The following is an 18,016-nucleotide window of genomic DNA, read 5'->3' as shown; positions in this document are numbered from 1 at the left end:
TTCCATCTATTAAGTGCTTGGAGATCATCAACCTGTCCCGGGCTCCCGGGTCCCCTACCTCACTCCTCCTTGCCCTTTCTTTGTCTTGTGCCTTTCCTGGGACACTGTTACGCTTCATGGCAGGAGTTGGGAAAGAGGAAAAGGACGGAAAGAGGGAAATGGAAGCTCTGAGAACAGGCTGGAGGGCCAAGTGGACCCAAGCAGGATGCAGGGGTAGGTGAATTTGTTCAGCCAGGCAAGAGACGTGGGATAAGTCAGCAGGCTGCCTTTGTAGCAGGAGGGCTTGAGGCCAGAAGGTAAAGACAGCTTCCCGAGGGGGCCACAGTCTCGGTTTCTAGAATAGAATGTGTATATATGTCGTGGGCGGGGTGGGGTGGACAGAGGCTGCATCTTCCTGCCTTCGAGGAAGAAGATGGTGCAACAGGAAGGCCAGGAAGGCCAGAAGGTAGACTGCAGGTAGGGTCCCAAAGTGTCCCCATGAAACAGCGCTGAGGGAGACAGAGGGCCAGCTGCTGGGCCCGGAGCCTTCTTGTCTTCACTCCTAGCTCACCCGCCCCTGCAAATGTTCCCCAGCTCCCCCACCCCATTTTGGCCCAAACCCCCCCGGGGGAAGCTACATGGCGTTCTCACCGCGGACCCAGTGCCGGCTGCAGCTTCTTCCCTCTGACCTATTTTTTAATCATCTGATGGGATTTCACCCCACCCCACCCCCAACCCAAAGCCCTGGCCCCCTGGGCCCGTCAGCTCCACGGCGTGTCAAAACTGCCCCTGTCACTTTGCGTTGGTTTCTCAGTCCAGCCGGCCCCTCCCCCAGGGCTTGAGAGCGATGGCTAATTACCCAGCTGCTGAGCCCCTACCCCCCTGCCCCTCCAGTCCCAGCCCCAACACAGGGGCCCAGGACCGCTGGGAGGAGAATCTGGGCCTCCTCACCCTCCTGCTGCGCAACAGGAAGTCCTTCCGTCTGTCTAACCTCCATTCTTCCCTCTGACCTGCCCCTAGCCCAGTCACAGACACAGAGGGTGCTGGTAACGGATGGGACTTTGGGATACCCCTTGAGGGACCGAAAGGGCCGAGCAGTCTCCTGTGCCGGGTTTAGGGAAATCTTCCTCTGTGCTCCCCACCCCACCCCTGCTCCCGCCCCACAGAGAGGGTCACTGGGGACTAGTGGTGGAGCCCGGATCAGAACCCAGAGCTCCCCATCTGTCTTTCTATTTGCCTCTGGGTCCTCTCCATTGATGCCTGTTTCAGTTTCTGTGCAACTCTGCCCCTACCCCTGACCAGGTGTGTCCCCTGCCATGTCCCTTGCCGTGGCCTGACAGAGCTGCATCTGGTGTTTCAGGGCTATCCAGCTTGCTTTCGGCACCATTTAAGAATGGGACTTGTCCCCTCATCTCTGACCCCCATTACCACCCACGTCCCCTTTTCCCTTCCTCTTTTGTCCATCCCTGGTCCAGCCCATCAGCCTGCCCCAGCTCGTCTCCACCCTACAGTGTTAAGCAGAGGGACAAGCCAAAGGACTCAGGCCGGAGACGACAGGCCCAGAGCGGACTCACAGATGGAGGCCCGGTCCCAGACAGACAGACAGACAGAGAGACGTGTAGCAGGCGCACTGAGATCGAGATAGACCTCAAGACCCTGATAGATGTAGAGAAACAGAGACAGACTCAGAGGCCCAAAGATAGCAGATGAGGTAGATATGGAGCCTGCACTCAAGACAAGCACACAGAGGTTTGACAGATCCTGGAGACAGAGGTGGATGTAAGGAGGACCCACCGGAACGCAGGCAGAGACACAGGGACCCCGAGGGGCCCAGAATCAGGCAAACATACCAGAGCAACAGAGACCAGAAGCCCTAAAGACAAAGAGAGTCGTGGGACAAACAAGGATGCCTAGGGCTCACAGGAAGCCAGAAGAGGGCCTTGGAGAGAGCCTGGCCCAGCAGGGAGTCTGCTGTCCTATGGTCAGAGGCCCTGGGGGTGGCCTTATATGAGAGACACCTCACCCAGCAGAGCCTATGACCAGGAGCTGTCCCAAAGAGCGCAGGATGACAAGAGGGGAGCCTGGCTGTGAAGGGGTTAACTTGATTAGATCCCACTCACCCTTCTTTTTCTTCCCTCTCCTCCCTGTGGCAGTGCCCCCCCCCCCCCAAGCTCCCTTTACCCTTAGCCCAAGGTATTCCCCTCCCCTCCTGGTAACCGGACCCTGCTTCCTGCCTGAGATTAAGGGCCTGTCTGCTGAGATTCCCCCGGGAAGGGGGGGGGGTGACACAGCCTCTCCCCCGGGGCCTCCCTGAAGCTTGGGCTTGCCCATCCATAACCTGGCCTGCCCCCCGTGATTACAGAGTTGCTCAAGTACCCAACATCTTAGCGTCCCTTCAGAAAGACACAGGAGCCCAGGCCTTGGAACACAGTGGGGGCGGGGGTGCTGTATGGAGGCACAGCAGCGGGGGTGGGGTGTGTGGGGTGTGGGTATTGTGTGAAGAGCTGGGGCGGGGGTGAGAACAGTTAGCGACCAAAAGAGATGGTCCCTGATAGGTGCCCATAGAGGGTGAAGGACTGAAATGGAGAAAGACCCAGGCATGGCCTGGAGCCAAAGGGTAAGGGCTGTCCAGCCTTGAGGGGGTGTGGGGCAGGGAAGGGTGAGCCGGCCTGGGGGTAAGAACCCAGAGCCTTTGACCTTGAGATGAGCCCACACTGACCCCTGGGTGCTGGGTGCTGGGGACACACAACTCCTGCAGCTGTCATGGGGGGAGGGGTTCTACAGGTGCTCCCCTTCTGCCCTCCCTGGCTGTTAATCCGATGGTTCCGGCTGTGCTCTCTGAAGGACTGGCAATCTGGGCCGAAGCGGGAGGGCACTCAGGGCGGGTGAGGGGTGAGCAGAGGCAGATACCCAAGGAGCCCAGAGAGGCTGGACGTGGGACAAGAGAAGAGGTGTGGCTGTGGGGACTGTCACAGGGTTTGTCCAGCATGGCCCTGTGTGCTGTGTGTGGGTGCACACATGGGTCATGTATGTGCACAGAGGCTGCTGGGCTGCGAGGGGCAAGTGGGATGAGGGGCTCGAGAACGCTGGCCCTGGGATCACGTTGCTAGGAGCTCTTCAGGGGCAGTGGCTGAGCCTAATTGATCTCTGGGACCCCAGGATCCCTGGGGTCTGGCCCATCTCAGAGACATGAGTCTCCAGGGAATGGTGGCTGGGCATTTCAGGAGGGGAAACCTGTCACCTCTGAGCTGGAGTCTTACGGAGAGGTTCTCATTAGGCCCAGGCAGGGCCCTTAGTGGAAGGCTGGAGGCTGGATTTGAGGACCCTTTGTGAGGGACCCGCGGATACCACAGGGGAGAGAGGACAGCTTGGAAGAGAGGAAGAGAGGTGCCTCAGATCTGTGCCTGCCTCGGGGCGGGCAAGCCCCTCCCCCTTACATTACCTCACAACTCCCTGGAGATGCAGTTCACCCAGCTCGTCCTTGGAAAAGGGCTACTGGCTCTTTTTGCTGACAAGGAAACCAGAGAGGTTAAGCGGCTCGAACAGGCCACACAGCCAGCAAGGGTTGGAATTGGGGTTTCCATTTCCCTCTGCCCCACCCCCAGCACCCACAGGCAGCTCTGCCTCTGTAGACCTCCCTCTCACTCGCCCCTTGCCCTCTCTTCTGTCTTGCACGCACCCCCCCCCCCCCGCCCCGCCTGACTTGAGATTTCCTCAGTGGGGCACATGTGGACTTCTGGCACAGTTCCTGACCCACAGGTGTGGCGAGTCTTGAAACGGCCTGACAAGGAACCTTGAATACATGCAGGGAACAACAGGGTGAAGAAAACTAGTGTCCAAGCTGGCGGGTTAGGGGCAATTTTCTTTTCTGTTTTCCAGTGCGATTGCACGGACTTTTCATTTGTTGTTCTTGTTCGGTCTCAGAATGGGAAGGCAGACACTCTTGTGAGAAGGACACTGGATCAGGAGTCAAGACACCAGGGCTCCAGCCCTGGCTTGGCCGCCAACGGGATGTGTGAGTTTGGCGGGCCATTCCGTTTCCCACAGTCACCATCCAGCTTGTCTCCTAACATGGGATCTTTGTTGGAGACCATGACTCTCAAATCCTGGACACAGACCCTGTGTGTCTTTGCTCCGCCTCCACCCCGCCCCCCCAGGGCCAGCCTTCTGGGTGCTCAGCAGGTGCATGGGATGGGGGAGGGACTGGGAGGGGCAGTGATGGGGAAGTGAGGGGATCCCAGGGGACCTGGTGTCCTGAACCCCCTTTCCCACGCCTCCAGCCTCAGGGCCTGGGAAGAGGGTGAGGTGGCAACAGGAGGAGGAGGTGTCACTGCCAGGGTTCTCACCCAAGCTGGCAGAGGGGCGGGACTGGCGGTGGTGACGCCAGGGCCACTCGGCCCCCGCTTTTCACAAGCACTTTCTTTTTTGGAAGAAATTGGAGTGAGGGGGTGAGGAATCTGGGGTTGATGACCCCCTAACGGCCCATCAAGTTACAGAGAGACTGCCTCCAATCACCTTCTTCCTCCAGGGACTGTCCCCAGGTCCACCTGACTCTGAGATTCATAATCCCTTCTGCCCTGGAAACCGGGGCGGGAGCTCAGGTCATCCTGTTCAGAGGCAGGGAGATGGATCTCTTGACCTGAGGATTGGCGTGGAAGAGAGGAGGGAGAGAGACAAGGAGGAACAAAACTCCATTTGGCCTTCCACAGTCAGGTACTTAGCAAAAACGTCCCCCAAAAGAGATGTCAGCATTCAAGTCTCCTGGGGAAATTAGTCATTCAGGGAAGTGTTACTGAAATGTGTCGTGTTTCTCAAAAAGTAGCCAGGGGTCCCAAGGTCACCATCTCTTTCAGACAATGCTGCCCCACTCGGAACAGCAGGCAGAAACTTCCCGCCTCCCTGAAGCATGGGGAAATGGTGGGTAAAGGGGTGGGAGGGGCCAGTCCCCAGTTCTGGTGCTGTCTCCTATCGGGTCTCCATTTTCAGGGGATGTGCTGATTCTCCCTCCCTCCACCCTCCCTGGGTCATGCCCGCCTCCTGGGGTCCCCAGCTTCTCCTTCACCTGCCAACCTGCCTCTCGGTTCAGCTCTAGTTGGGAGCAGAGAGTCCCCATGGAGCCCTAAGGGTGGAGCCCTGTTGGGCTGGGACAGCGATATAGAGATGGGGCCAGCCCCCAGGGGAGAAGTGAGGAGGGCTGGGAGGGTGCGGGGAGAGGAGAGGTTAACCTTTAACATGATGAAAATATGAAAGTATTTTTCAAAACCCTCTTTAAAATGTAAATCTTCATCTATATATTGACATGCAAAAAATTCCATGACACCTTATTGAGTGAAAAAAAAAACACATTACAAAGCAGCACGTGTGGTGTTTATATAAAATGTGTGTGTGTGTGTGTGTGTGTGTGTGTGTGTGTGTGTGTGTTCGCGCATAAGACAGAAAGGCTGTGTGCAGGGAGTGACGTCTGGAAAGGTGTTCACCAAAATGCGAATCCTGTTTGCCTCTGCGGGATGGAGTTTGGGGTGGTTTATTGTAACAGCCCCATTTTTACTGCTTACATTTTCTAGGAGTGTGCTTTATCCGTATGTGCAAGAAAACTCCCAATGATGCTGTTTTCAACTGGGGGGGGAAAGGATTGTTTTCATCCTAAGACGACTCTGTTACTCAACAGAAAAACAAACTAGAGAAAGAAAAGCCCTAGTAGTGGTCCTATCTCGCAGGCAGTCCTGCGGAACAAATCGGGGTGGGGGGCATCCTGCCCCGTCAGCGGGCCCTGAACCTGTTCCCAGCAGCCTTCCGAGCAGAGGGAAGAATAGACTGGAGAGTGCTGCACAGGTCCACCCTCTAGGGTAAGGCTCACAGCCCCTCTGAAAAGGAAATCAGCTTATTTCCCCCATTCTATGGTTGGGAGGCTGCCTTTCAGGCAAGGGAAGTGACTTGCCCAGGTCACACATACCTGAGTGACAGGCAGAGCCAGGGACGAGACTCTGAGCACGGGCAGCCCAGGGCTGCTTCCAGTGCCCTGGCCGCCCCCCGCCGACCCTGCAAACCTGAAGCTGCAGCGGGTGCAATCCCTTTCAAGGAGCTCTTCCCGCTGCCCCCAGCTTCCAGCTCCGCCTTGGGGCTGTTGGGACGAGATGCATGGGACACAGCCCAGCTGGGTCTCTGGCCCCCCGAGAAAGAGCGCAAACACTTCAGGCACAGCCACCTAGCACAGAGCCTGGGCACACAGTGGGCATCAGTGATCTGCTGAATGTTCGCGGTCTAAGCAGTTCGGACTGGGTGCAGACCCCGCTGCTGCGCCGAGCGGCGAGTGCGGCCGGCCGCAAGGCCCTGTGAGTCGCATCTGGGCCATCACCGAAGGCTTCCTGTAGGAGGGGACCTTTGAGCTGAGCCTGGAAGGATGGGTGGAATTTCCACGAGGCTCCAGAGGAGAGAAACAGGCTGGCGTTTCGGGTGGACGGGTGGACTTTTCCAGAAGGCAGTCTTTAAGCTTGAACTTGGCGGCGCGCGGGGACCCGCCACACCGTGGGGGCCTCCAGTCCTCGGCGGCTGCTTCGAATTTGCCGAGGATTAGCCACGAGGGGGCGGGGTGAGGCGGGGCGGGGCCGAGGTGGGGGGGTGGGGGGGAGCCCAGAGAGCTTCATAAAGCCACAGCAAAGGCGCCGCGACGCTAGTGACAGCGGCCCGCTGGAGAGGGAGCCCGGGAGCAGCTGCGCGCCCGCCAAACGCGGGCGCAGGACCCAGGCGTCCGAGCCCGGGCTCCGGTGGGGCCCCCCCCCCGCCCCCGCCCCCGGCCCCGGGGCCCCGCCCCGACTCTCGAGACCCCCACGCCTGCCCCCGCGCGGAGAGGGGCCGGTCCCCGACGGCTGCGGGAAGGTGCCAGCCCGCCCCGGATGGGCATCGTGGAGCCGGGCTGCGGAGACATGCTGACTGGCACCGAGCCGATGCCGGCGAGCGACGAGGGCCGGGCGCCCGGCGCCGACCCGCAGAACCGCTACTTCTACCCGGAGCCCGGCGCGCAGGACGCGGCCGACCGTCGCGGGGGCGCCAGCCTGGGGGCGCCGTACCCCGGGGGCGCCCTGGTGCCCGCTCCGCCGGGCCGCTTCCTCGGAGCCTACGCCTACCCGCCCCGGCCCCAGGCCGCCGGCTTCCCCGGGGTGGGCGAGCCCTTCCCGCCGACGGCGAGCGCCGAGGGCTACCAGCCTGGGGACGGCTATGGGGCCCCGGACCCGCGCTCGGTTCTCTACCCGGGGCCGCGCGAGGACTACGCGCTGCCGGCGGGGCTGGAGGTGTCCGGGAAGCTGAGAGTCGCGCTCAACAACCACCTGTTGTGGTCCAAGTTTAATCAGCACCAGACGGAGATGATCATCACCAAGCAGGGACGGTGAGTGAGACGCGCGCCCGGAACAAGTGTTCTGTTTTGTTTTGTTTTGTTTTATCCTTCTCGCGTCGGAGCCCTTCACAGTTTGGCTTAGACTTTGGGGGTAGCAGGGAGGGAGTTGTAGTGGGGACAGGAAAGGTCTGAGTGTTGTTTTCTCCTAGGACATAGAAGTCAGAAGGGAGATGGAGAGTGGGTGCAATGAGAAGTTGTCGTGGGTTAGGGGGGAGGGTACCTATGGTTTCACCCAGAATTGGGGTGCGCCCTTGGATCACTCTCTGCCTCAGTGGGGGTCACGGTGGGCAGAGGGGGACATGTGTGTTGGGTTTGACAGGGCAGGACCCCTCTTAGCGCCTATGTGTGGGGAAATGGAAGAGAGGGCAGGGTCTTCCTGTACCCAACCCACCCCTCCTATCCCCCCGCTCCCTACCCACTCCCAGCCCTTTTGCCAGTGTTGTGCACAGGTCAGTTTTGGGAGGTGGGTAAGACTGGGATTTGGTGACACGGGGAAGCAGTCGCCAAGTTTCCCTTCCGGTAGTACTTTGAGATCATATGTCTGGTGTGAGTGTGTTTGGGGGGGGGGGGATGTGGTAAAGTGTGTGGGGGGCACAGATCCCTTCCAGGCACAGGCCCTGACGGAAAGCACACATACCCATGGGCCTGAGCAGGTGACGCTGAGCCCCCAGGTCCCAGTTGGCCACCAGTCCCACTCTGCTCCCCGTGAGGTCTGTCCCCTGAAAGTCTGCCTCATCCCTGTCCAGATGCTTTCCAGTCTACCATCCAGCCTGGGGAACCCCTGGCTCCACGGCTTAGTGTCCTATGAGCCCAGAGCATGCGGGGTAGGGTTTGGGGCTGAGGGTGCTGCTTCCGGAGAGAGCCTCCTGCGTGAGGAAAGAAAGAGAAACTTGCTGTTAGTGCGTTATTTGTTTAGTAAGCAACACTGAGTGGGCCCGGCCTGTGTCTGGCATGTGAGAGTGTGCACCCACCCTTCCCAGTGGGGGCCTGTGTGGGCAGGGGACCAAGGAGGACCTCTGTGTGGAGGGGCTGTGTCATCAGTGCGCCCAGGAGGTGTTGAAGGGCAGATACCCGGTGTGGGGCCTGGGGAGGGAGAAGGGAGAGGCCACCATGCTGGGCCAGGGTTGGGGGGTTGGCATTCAATGTAGACATTGCTGGGATAGTCTTCCCTCCCAGTGATTTCTGTGGGGTGGCCTGGGATTGAGGGACCTGTCCACCAATCACAAACAGCTTCAAGTTGCTGAGTTGTTTCTCTTTCTCTGGGATGAACCCAGGGAAGTTGGCACTGTCTGTTATTATGGCATTGGCCTTCATCCCCTAAACCTTCTGATGGTTCCTCTCTGTGCCCCCCCAACCCGGGCCCGCTGTGAGTGCTCCCAGGCACAGCCCGGGCTTCTAGTCCCATCAAGTTTGAATTGGAGGGGACCCAGAAGATCCTGTCCAGTCCCCTCCCTGCACAGATAGGGAAGCGGGCTCAGAGACACGAAGAGACTCTTCCTAGCCGTCACTGGCAGAACTGGCACCAGAATCCAGACGGTACCCGCCTGGCTTTCTTTCTCCGGCCCCTCACGGCCAGGAGTAAAAACAGCAGCCTATACTGTCCAAAGGCATTGATGCATTCAGAGTGCTTTCACTTCCATTATTTTACAGTATGCTACGTAGGTCAAGCCGTCTCCCCATTTATAGGTAGGGGTGCTGAAGCCTAGGGACCGAGTGGCTCGCACTCTGTCACCCAGCAGACCTGAGCTCAGGCCTCCGCTCTCCTCAGATGGTCAGGAAGCCCTTCCCACCCTGGGGGAAGGCCCTGGCCTCCCTACAATTGGCCCTTCCAGCCTTGAGGGCTGGGGTGGACGGAGCATTGGCCAGAACTTCAGGGACCCAATGGGCGCTGGACTGGCGGCGGGCTGCCCGCGGCCTGGCGAGGGAGGTGTCTCACAGGGATGTGTCTCTGCGGGTCCCCATTGATACCCTGTGGCCTCCTTCTTTCCTTCATGTTCTTGCTGAATAATTCTCTCTTGATGAGTTTTGGTGTCTCCCTTCGAGATCCATACACTTACTTTCTTTTATTACGAAAAGTTCCAATATATACAAAAGCAAAGAGAAAAACCTTACAGGCCTCCACCTACCCATCACCAGCTTCAGCCCTTGTCACCCCTGGTCCAATCTTGTTTCTTCTTTATTCTCACTCACCTCACTTCCGCCTCCCACTCCCCAGTCTGCAGCTTTATCAGTGATGGTGTTAAGTATTTACTAAGTAAATCCTAGACACTACGAAAGAGTGTTCATCCTTCAAATTTCTCGATGCGCGTCTAAAAATGGCTTTTTAAAAGTAAACACGGGGCGCCCGGGGGGCTCGGTCGGCTGAGTGTCAGACTTCGGCTCGGGTCATGATCTCACCGTTTTGTGAGTTCAAGCCCTGCATCGGGCTCTGTGCTGACAGCTCAGAGCCTGGAGCCTGTTTCGGATTCTGTGTCTCTCTCTTTCTCTGTCCCTCCCCCACTCATGCTCTGTGTGTCTCTCTCTTTCAAAAATAAATAAACGTTAAAAAAAATAAAAAATAAAATAAAAGCGAGCACGATACTATTAGCAAACCTGAGAAGAAATTCATACATAGTATCAAATTTCCCAGATCATTTTGTAATTGTGTGTGACTGTATTTGTCACAATCCTCACGCTTTCGATCCATCCTGAGGGACAGCTTCGGACACTCTGAGGTCCCTGTTAGAAGGGGACCTCACCACCTCCTTTGATGCCTCCCTTGGAGCAGGCCTCAGGGGTCCCATGGTGGGGTGGAAGGGACAGAGAACATACCATCCCCAGTTCAGTCCCACTGGCCCCAACTCAGCCCCGTACCTGAACTTGGGCTCCAGCGATCTGGGAAGTCGGCGGCCATTTCCTTGCGCTACTGACTTCTGAAAAGTAAGCCTTGGGCTCAGAGAACGGCACCCTTCCTATCCTGCTTTGGAGAGCTGGCCTGTCCCCCCGTGGGTTCCAGTGACCTGCCAGTCACCACCGCATCACCCACGGCCTTCTTCCTTTTTGAAAAATCCTTCCAGCCCAGGCCCACCCACAGCCCCACAGCCTTTTGCCTTGGGCTGACTCACTCCCTCCCAGATCCTTCCTCTCCCACCCACCCTAGACCCATCCCTCGCACTATGGACAAGCGACAGTCACTCTCTCCTCCATGGGCAGTAACAGCAAGGTGGGGAGCGGCAGTGGGGGGTGGGGATGGCAGTTCCCAGCGCCAGAGACTGACCCAGGCCTCTCGGGTGGGACTGGGAGGGGAAAGTGAGATAAAATGTTGGACCGACCAAGTGGAGACGTTGGAGTTGAAGTTTGTGTGTTTGTGAAGTTTCGGGGTGCCTACACTGGACTTGCGCTGTATCTCTGTGTGGCAGCGTGTGTGTGTGTGCTGTGAATGTGTTGGTGTGCAGAGAATAGTTGATGGTAGATATTCTCAGCAGAGGAAGAGAGAGGCCGGTGTCTGTGTGTGTGGGTGTGTGGGTGTGCATTCATTGCTGGCAATCCCCACTTTTCTGGGTGTGATTAGTTGATTATTATAATTAAGATAACTTTGGGTAGTTCTGTTGTTAAGGAGCTCAATTTGCATTTGTGTATGTATGTGTGAATTTAGGGGTTGATAAAACAATTTCAGTGCTAACCGATCCTGGATCACTGGCCTCCTAGCCATGGTGGTTTTCCCTTCTCTACGTTCCTGACTCGGAGAACTTCTTAGATCTTTAAAACAACTAAAAAAAAAAGTTTTTTAATGTTTTATTTATTTTTGAGAGAGAGAGAGAGAGAGAGAGAGAGAGAGAGCGTGAGCAGGGGAGGGGCAGAGCGAGAGGGAGACCCAGAATCCGAAGCAGGCTCCAGGCTCTGAGCTGTCGGCATAGAGCCAGACGCGGGGTTCGAACTCACGAACCGTGAGATCATGACCTGAGCTGAAACCAAGAGTCCAGTGCTTAACCAACTGAGCCACTCAGGTGCCCCTAAGACAATTTTTTTTTTTTTTTTTTGGACTCACTGGCTTAATTTCTCTTGGGGCAGGTGAAAACAGCTTTGTTTTCCATCGGCTGTTTGCTAGTGACTGTCTAATTTCCATGAAGTTGGATCTGAGGTTGGGGGGGGGGGAGGGGAGATCCTTTGATGCCTGAGCACATTTTGCATTTCGATAGGTACAAGGTAGTGCTGGGATATCCTCCTAAAAGGTGATACTAATCTACACCCGCACCAGTAGTGTGTGAGAGGACCCCTTTCCCCACAGACTCAGCAGCGTTGGATATCAGTTGTGAACCACTTTGCCAACATGACTGACGAAAAATCACCTCCTTTTAATCTGTACGTAATGACGGTGAATTGGAACTTATCAGAGGTGTTCAGGATGGGGTGGAGGGTGTGGTGACCCTGCGAATCATTTCAAGATGGGATAGTCCTGAGCCCTAGCTCAGGAATTTAGAGTCTCGGGCCCTGTCCTCTGAGGGCACGATGGATGGTAAGTGGTCTTTTTGGTTTTTTATTTTTTTAATTTTTTTTAACGTTTACTTTATTTTTGAGAGAGAGACAGAGCGCGAGCGGGGCAGGGGCAGAGAGAGAGGGAGACACAGAATGCGAAGCAGGCCCCAGGCTCTGAGTTGTCAGCACAGAGCCTGACGTGGGGCTTGAACCCACGAACCGTGAGATCTTGACCTGAGCCGAAGTCGGACCCTTAACTGACTGAGACCCCCCAGGCGCCCCATAAGTGGTCTTTTTGAAGGGCTTCCTTTGGCATCAGACCGTGTTCCTTCCCAGCAAAGTGTCATGTAAATCAGGGGCTATTTTGGGGTTCCAGCTGGTGGCGATTCTAGACTTTTAGGGTGAAATGAGACCTCCCTTCTCTTCTCCCTTTCCCCCATTCTCTTCCCCCTTCTCCTGCATTTCCCTCTACCAGAGCTAAGCAGGGTAGAGAGATGGACCCCAGGGCGTGTACGCTGTAGTCAGGAGCCCCCGACACTGTTCTCCCACCAAGGATCCGTCAACACGGCTCTCCAGTCCTTGGCTGCTTCAAGTATAAACTTGGAAGTAACATTTTACATTTCAGGGGCTCCTGGGTGGCTCAGTGGATTAAGCATCCAACTTTGGCTCAGGTCGTGATCTCACGGTTTGTGAGTTTGAGCCCTGCATCGGGCTCTTGGCTGTCTGTGTCGGGCTCGCTTCGGATCCTCTGTGTCCCTCTCTCTCTGCCCTTCCCCTGCTCACACTCTCCCTCTCTCAAAAATAACTAATAAAAAACAAAAAAAAAATTTTTATTACGTTTCAAAGGACTGGCTACTGCTAAGTAGAGACACAATGAATACGTTCCTTCTCTTCCTTTATTCCTACAAGTTTGAAGGGGAGCTGGTTATGATACAAAAAACGTGTGCGACCCGACTGCGTCATAGGAGTTGGTGGTAGAGACGAGTTGAAAATACCGCCCCAACCTTAATTGTTCAAGGCCTCATCCGTCACCTTTGATTTCTCAAGTCAGCTGGCCTGCTGAGCCCCTGGGCTCCAGAACTCTGGACGCTTGCTTGGGGTCCTTCAGCCCGGCCTGAGGGCCTGAGGGCTTTGATAGCTCGGGGCCTGGGAGAGGGTGGGGTGGAGGAGGGACCGGATGAGCTGAGTTTCGCATCTTTCAAACTTCTTAACAGCTCTCAGAGGAAAAATGAACAGGAGTTACTGTCCCCACTTACAGGTGAAGAAACTGAGGTTTGGTTTGGGAATTAACTTATCTAAGGTCATAGGGCCAGTAAACCTCTTTTTTTTTTTCTTTTTTCTCAGCATAGGAGAGTCCGGAGAAGACAGGGATGTCGGGACACCTTCCCAAGGTTCTTAAGGGTGTCGTTCTGGGAATGCCTGAGGACTAGGATGCCCCCCAAAAGTGTTCCTAGGTCTCTGGCACCCTCCCTCCCCCAGGTCTCCTGACTCATGGACTGGTGTCTTTCTTCCCACCCTGCATGACTTCTTGTAGGAGGAGGGGAGAGGTGTGTGGGAATGAAACGTGATTCTGATGAGGGTGTGATTCCGCCATCCTGCAAAATCTGCTCTTCCTGCTTGGGCTGGAAAAGAAAAGCCAAGCCATCAGGATGGGTGACGGTGGAAGTGGCGAGATGGGTGTTGTATGAAACTGCTTCCCTCTCCGGCTCTCTTGCTCTGGCGCGATAGAGGATAATACCGCATCCCAACCTCGACTTCCTCCACTTTTCCTGGGAGCCAGGCCTTTGAGAGTGGGGACTGTGCTCAACAGAGCCCTCTTCCAGGTGGCTGGGAAGTTCCACCTAGGATTTTAGCTACTTCTCTGAAGGCTGAGGCCTGGGGCAGGCCATCCACAGACATCTGGCCCCAGGGGGGGGGGGGGGCGGGGGGAGCCTGGGTGCCACAGGGCTGGGAGCATCATGGCACCGTGAGGACCACAGTGGAGAGGATGGGGCGGGGACTGAGACCGGACAGGGCTTGGGAGACTGAGGCATGAGGGCCTATGGGGAAGTGCCTCTGGGGGGCTGGCTTGTGGCTTTGCTCCCGGCTAGGAAGCAAACTAAGATTCGAGACAGTGTCTATCAACTGACCCTCTGAAAGAAGAACAGCGAAAAAGCCCTGATTCATAGTGTTTGCTGATTTCCGTGGTGTAACTATCCCTATGGTGGCTGATTTCAAGCTACGCTTGTGGTATCCCTGGATGCAGAGTTGGGAGGAGACGTGCCGTAGCACGGTTATCTAGTATTTTCCGCCAGATGGGAACAAGAGATGTGAGTAACCTCAAGACGGGGCGCCTGGGTGGTTCAGTCAGCTAAGCGTCTGGCTTCAGCTCAGGTCATGATCTCACGGCTGGTGAGTTCGAGCCCCATGTCGGGCTCTGTGCGGACAGCTCGGAACCCGGGAGTGTGCTTTGGGATTCTGTGTCGCCGGCTCTCTCTGCCCCTCCCCCGCTGGCTCTCTGTCTCTCAATAAATAAACATTAAAAACTTTAAAAAAGAAAAAAAGTAACCTCAAGAGCAGAGATAACAGGAAAATGTAGTAAACGAACTGAGAAGCGATGAGTTTTGAGTATTTATCACCTCGGCTGATAATGTATTTAATTGTAAGTTGATATAATTTCAGTTTTAGTTATGGCATTGTTTAGCGACTGGCTGGCATTTCCGCTTGGCTCTCTTGAGGGTTGGAAACTGACTCCAGCACATGGCTGAAAGCCTTGGCACAGGGGTGGCTGTCTGCGACGTTGGGGGTCTGATGGATGTTGGTGGGTCTTTCTGTTCTCCCTAGGCGGATGTTCCCGTTCTTGTCATTTACTGTGGCGGGGCTGGAGCCCACCAGCCATTACCGGATGTTCGTGGACGTGGTCTTGGTGGACCAGCACCACTGGCGGTATCAGAGCGGCAAGTGGGTGCAGTGTGGCAAGGCTGAGGGCAACATGCCAGGTAGGAAGCCCCCTGGAGAACCCTGGATGCTCTTTTTCGCCGAGACTGAGCGCCCCCTGGTGGACCCAGGAGGAACCCGCGAGCCACTGCCCGCTATACCTAAGCCTTAATTCCCCATCCCACCCTTGTCCCCTCCCACTTCTCACCCACCCCCCCCCCCCCCGTTCTGTTTGTCCTCTCTTCTCTCTTCTGCCTTAGCCTGTCTTCTGCTCAGTCCTCTGTGCCCACCTCCCCTTGCCCTGACCCATCTAGTCCTGCCCCTGCAGCCTTTTTGACATCCCCCTCCGAACAGGCAAAGAAGCCCCATCTCACCAGGGCTCTGGTCCCCCGGGGGCTGCATGCCAAAGAGGTTAACTGTCCACAGGAAACCGCCTGTACGTCCACCCAGATTCCCCCAATACCGGAGCCCATTGGATGCGCCAGGAAGTTTCGTTCGGGAAACTAAAGCTCACGAACAACAAAGGGGCCTCTAACAATGTGACCCAGGTGGGATTCCTCGCCACCCCCCACCCCTCCTGGCTGATTCTGTTCTGTGAAAGTCACTTTTCTTCCTCTCTGACTCTGGTTTTTTTCCATGCACCGTGTGGGGAAGATGAGGTGGGAGGAAGCTGCGTCTCAGGGGCAGACACGGGGTTGCATTCAGGATGACATGGGCCGAGCTGGCCCTGGGGGTTTCTTCATCAAACCCGAGGCCGCCATCACTTGTGTGCCATGCTGGGCATAGGGTTGGTGCCCGCGGCCTCAGGAAATGGGCGCGGAGTCTAAGTTGAACAGAGCCTTGAGAAGCCTTGCTTGTGCTAGTACCTTGGTCACAACGGACATCTGTGGGTAGGACACAGGGCAAGAGGGCAGAAGTGGTGCCCTGGAGAGGCTGGGCACTGGAGCTAGAAGGCCTGGGGGAAGCTACGTGGTAGCAGGGCAGGGGAATGGACGCTATGACCTCAGGGTCCCTTCTAGCCTGGCCACAGGACCAGCCGTGGGTGGGGGTAGAGGACCCATAGACCCCCACAAGCATGTGGCTCTCTCTCAGATGATCGTGCTCCAGTCCCTCCATAAGTACCAGCCTCGGCTACACATCGTCGAGGTGAACGATGGGGAGCCGGAGGCGGCCTGCAACACCTCCAACACGCATGTCTTCACCTTCCAAGAGACCCAGTTCATTGCCGTGACCGCCTACCAGAATGCAGAGGTGAGGGCTGCCGGGCGGGGCCGAGCCTCGAGGGACAGGAGGGGACAGGGAGGCCCACCGGCTTCCTTGGTGGGGAGTCCGGAAGTTCTCTAGCACCAGACTCGGGACTCAGGTGCCTCTATTTCCCCTCTCTCTAGATCACTCAGCTGAAAATTGATAATAACCCTTTTGCCAAAGGATTCCGGGAGAACTTTGAGTCGTAAGTGCCACTGGGTTCAGCTCACCTTTGCCGAGGGCCTCCTCTTGGTTCCTCCTGGGACTCGACTCCAGACTGGTGCTGAGCACGTCTCCTTCCCTGGGGGTGGGCAGGGGTGGGGTGGATGCTGGAGGGCCAGCAGGGCGAGAGGGTCCAGGGAGGGACGTGCAGTAGGCAGGCTTACAGGTCAGTGGTTCTGTTTGTGACCGCTTTTCTTGCCTCCTTTTTTTTTTTTTTTTTTTTTTTTTTTAGCATGTATGCCTCTGTTGACACCAGCGTCCCCTCCCCGCCTGGACCCAACTGTCAGTTGCTTGGGGGAGACCACTACTCTCCTCTCCTACCCAACCAGTATCCCGTTCCCAGTCGCTTCTACTCCGACCTTCCTGGGCAAGCCAAGGATGTGGTTTCCCAACCTTACTGGCTGGGGCCCCCCCGGGACCACAGCTATGAGGCCGAGTTTCGAGCGGTCAGCATGAAGCCTGCATTCCTGCCCTCCGCCCCTGGGCCCACCGTGTCCTACTACCGAGGCCAAGAGGTCCTGACGCCTGGAGCCGGCTGGCCTGTGGCCCCCCAGTACCCTCCCAAGATGGGCCCAGGCAGCTGGTTCCGCCCCATGCGGACTCTGCCCGTGGAACCCGGTCCCGGAGCTTCAGAGGGACGGGGCCCGGAGGACCAGGGCTCCCCCTCCGTGTGGACTGAGATCACCCCGCTGCGGCCGGAGTCCAGTGACTCAGGACTGGGTGAAGGAGACTCTAAGAGGAGGCGTGTGTCCCCCTATCCTTCCAGTGGCGATAGCTCCTCCCCTGCTGGGGCCCCTTCTCCTTTTGATAAGGAAACCGAAGGCCAGTTTTATAGCTATTTTCCCAACTGAGGGGATGACATGGGGAAAGGCACAGAAACAGTGTTATCAGGTTGGAGAACACCAACTAATGCAGACAACAGACTCAGGACTGAGAGGCCCCAGCTCCCTCTGTCTCCTCCCTTTTTGTAGTTGGTTGAGGAAGAGCGGGTTCTGGGGTTCACTTGCTGCTTCCGGCCCACGATGAAACCTGAGAGGAGTGTCCCCTGCCCCTTCCTCGGCCCCAACTACAATCATTTCCCTGGTGCTGCTTCTGGCTGTGGGTTCCCAGCTGGAGAACGGAGAACGGAGAACAAGAAGGTCTTGGCCACAAAGGAGCTTTCCGCTCTTCTCTGGGACTGGGTAGGGGTCCGGTGGGGCTGGCTGGGAACTGGAGACCGTCTTCCTTTATAGAACTAACTTTGCGCAGTTTCGTTTGCGCCGAGGACTTTGGGCGGCTGGCCCGGACCCCACCTGCGCAGAGACAGTGGGGTCCCCAGGAAGGGCGGGGAAGGGGGGGGTTGGTGCACACCTCAAGAAGCGAAGTCTTTGGGGTGGTGATTATGGGGGCACGCATGCTTTTTTCTTTTTCCTTTTTGGAATGGGGAGGCTATTTATTGTACAGAGAGTGGTGTCTGGATATATTTCTTTTGTCTTCATCACTTTCTGCAAATAAACATGAAACTGGAGAATGTGTCCTGCTTCAGGGCCCTGGAGGGGGACGTGGATGGGGACTCACCCCGCTGGGATTTGCAGGTGCACCAAAGCTCTCCAACAGCAGCTGCAGTTCCCAAGGACCTGTGCCTGCTTCTAGAAACCCAGAGTGGCTTCACTCAGGGGATAAACAGAGCAAGACCACATGTCCTGAAGGTTGATGGTTGATTCCACCTTGTAGGGCACCTTGGGACAGAGAATGAACGGTTCCTCTGCCTGACCTGCGGAGGAGGGGTGGGAGGGCGAGACCCCAGGACAGGGCTGGGTGGGGGCT

At 56.7% G+C, this 18,016-nt stretch overlaps 1 protein-coding gene across 1 annotated transcript; it reads left to right on the top strand.

Annotated features, from left to right (window-relative positions):
* Positions 1-6,833: 6,833 nt before the first annotated feature.
* TBX21 (T-box transcription factor 21) lies at positions 6,834-17,780 on the top strand. The gene is made up of 6 exons (XM_042967116.1): positions 6,834-7,363; positions 14,651-14,805; positions 15,170-15,291; positions 15,836-15,994; positions 16,132-16,193; positions 16,443-17,780. The coding sequence occupies exons 1-6, from the start codon at positions 6,873-6,875 to the stop codon at positions 17,059-17,061; spliced, it is 1,608 nt and encodes a 535-aa protein (XP_042823050.1). The 5' UTR covers positions 6,834-6,872; the 3' UTR covers positions 17,062-17,780.
* Positions 17,781-18,016: the final 236 nt, after the last annotated feature.

The sequence above is a fragment of the Panthera tigris genome, chromosome E1, assembly GCF_018350195.1.
Source record: "Panthera tigris isolate Pti1 chromosome E1, P.tigris_Pti1_mat1.1, whole genome shotgun sequence".
In the NCBI taxonomy this organism is placed as follows: domain Eukaryota; kingdom Metazoa; phylum Chordata; class Mammalia; order Carnivora; family Felidae; genus Panthera; species Panthera tigris.
Note: the sequence above shows the minus strand (reverse complement) of the source record. Positions and strands in the feature narration are given on the sequence as shown.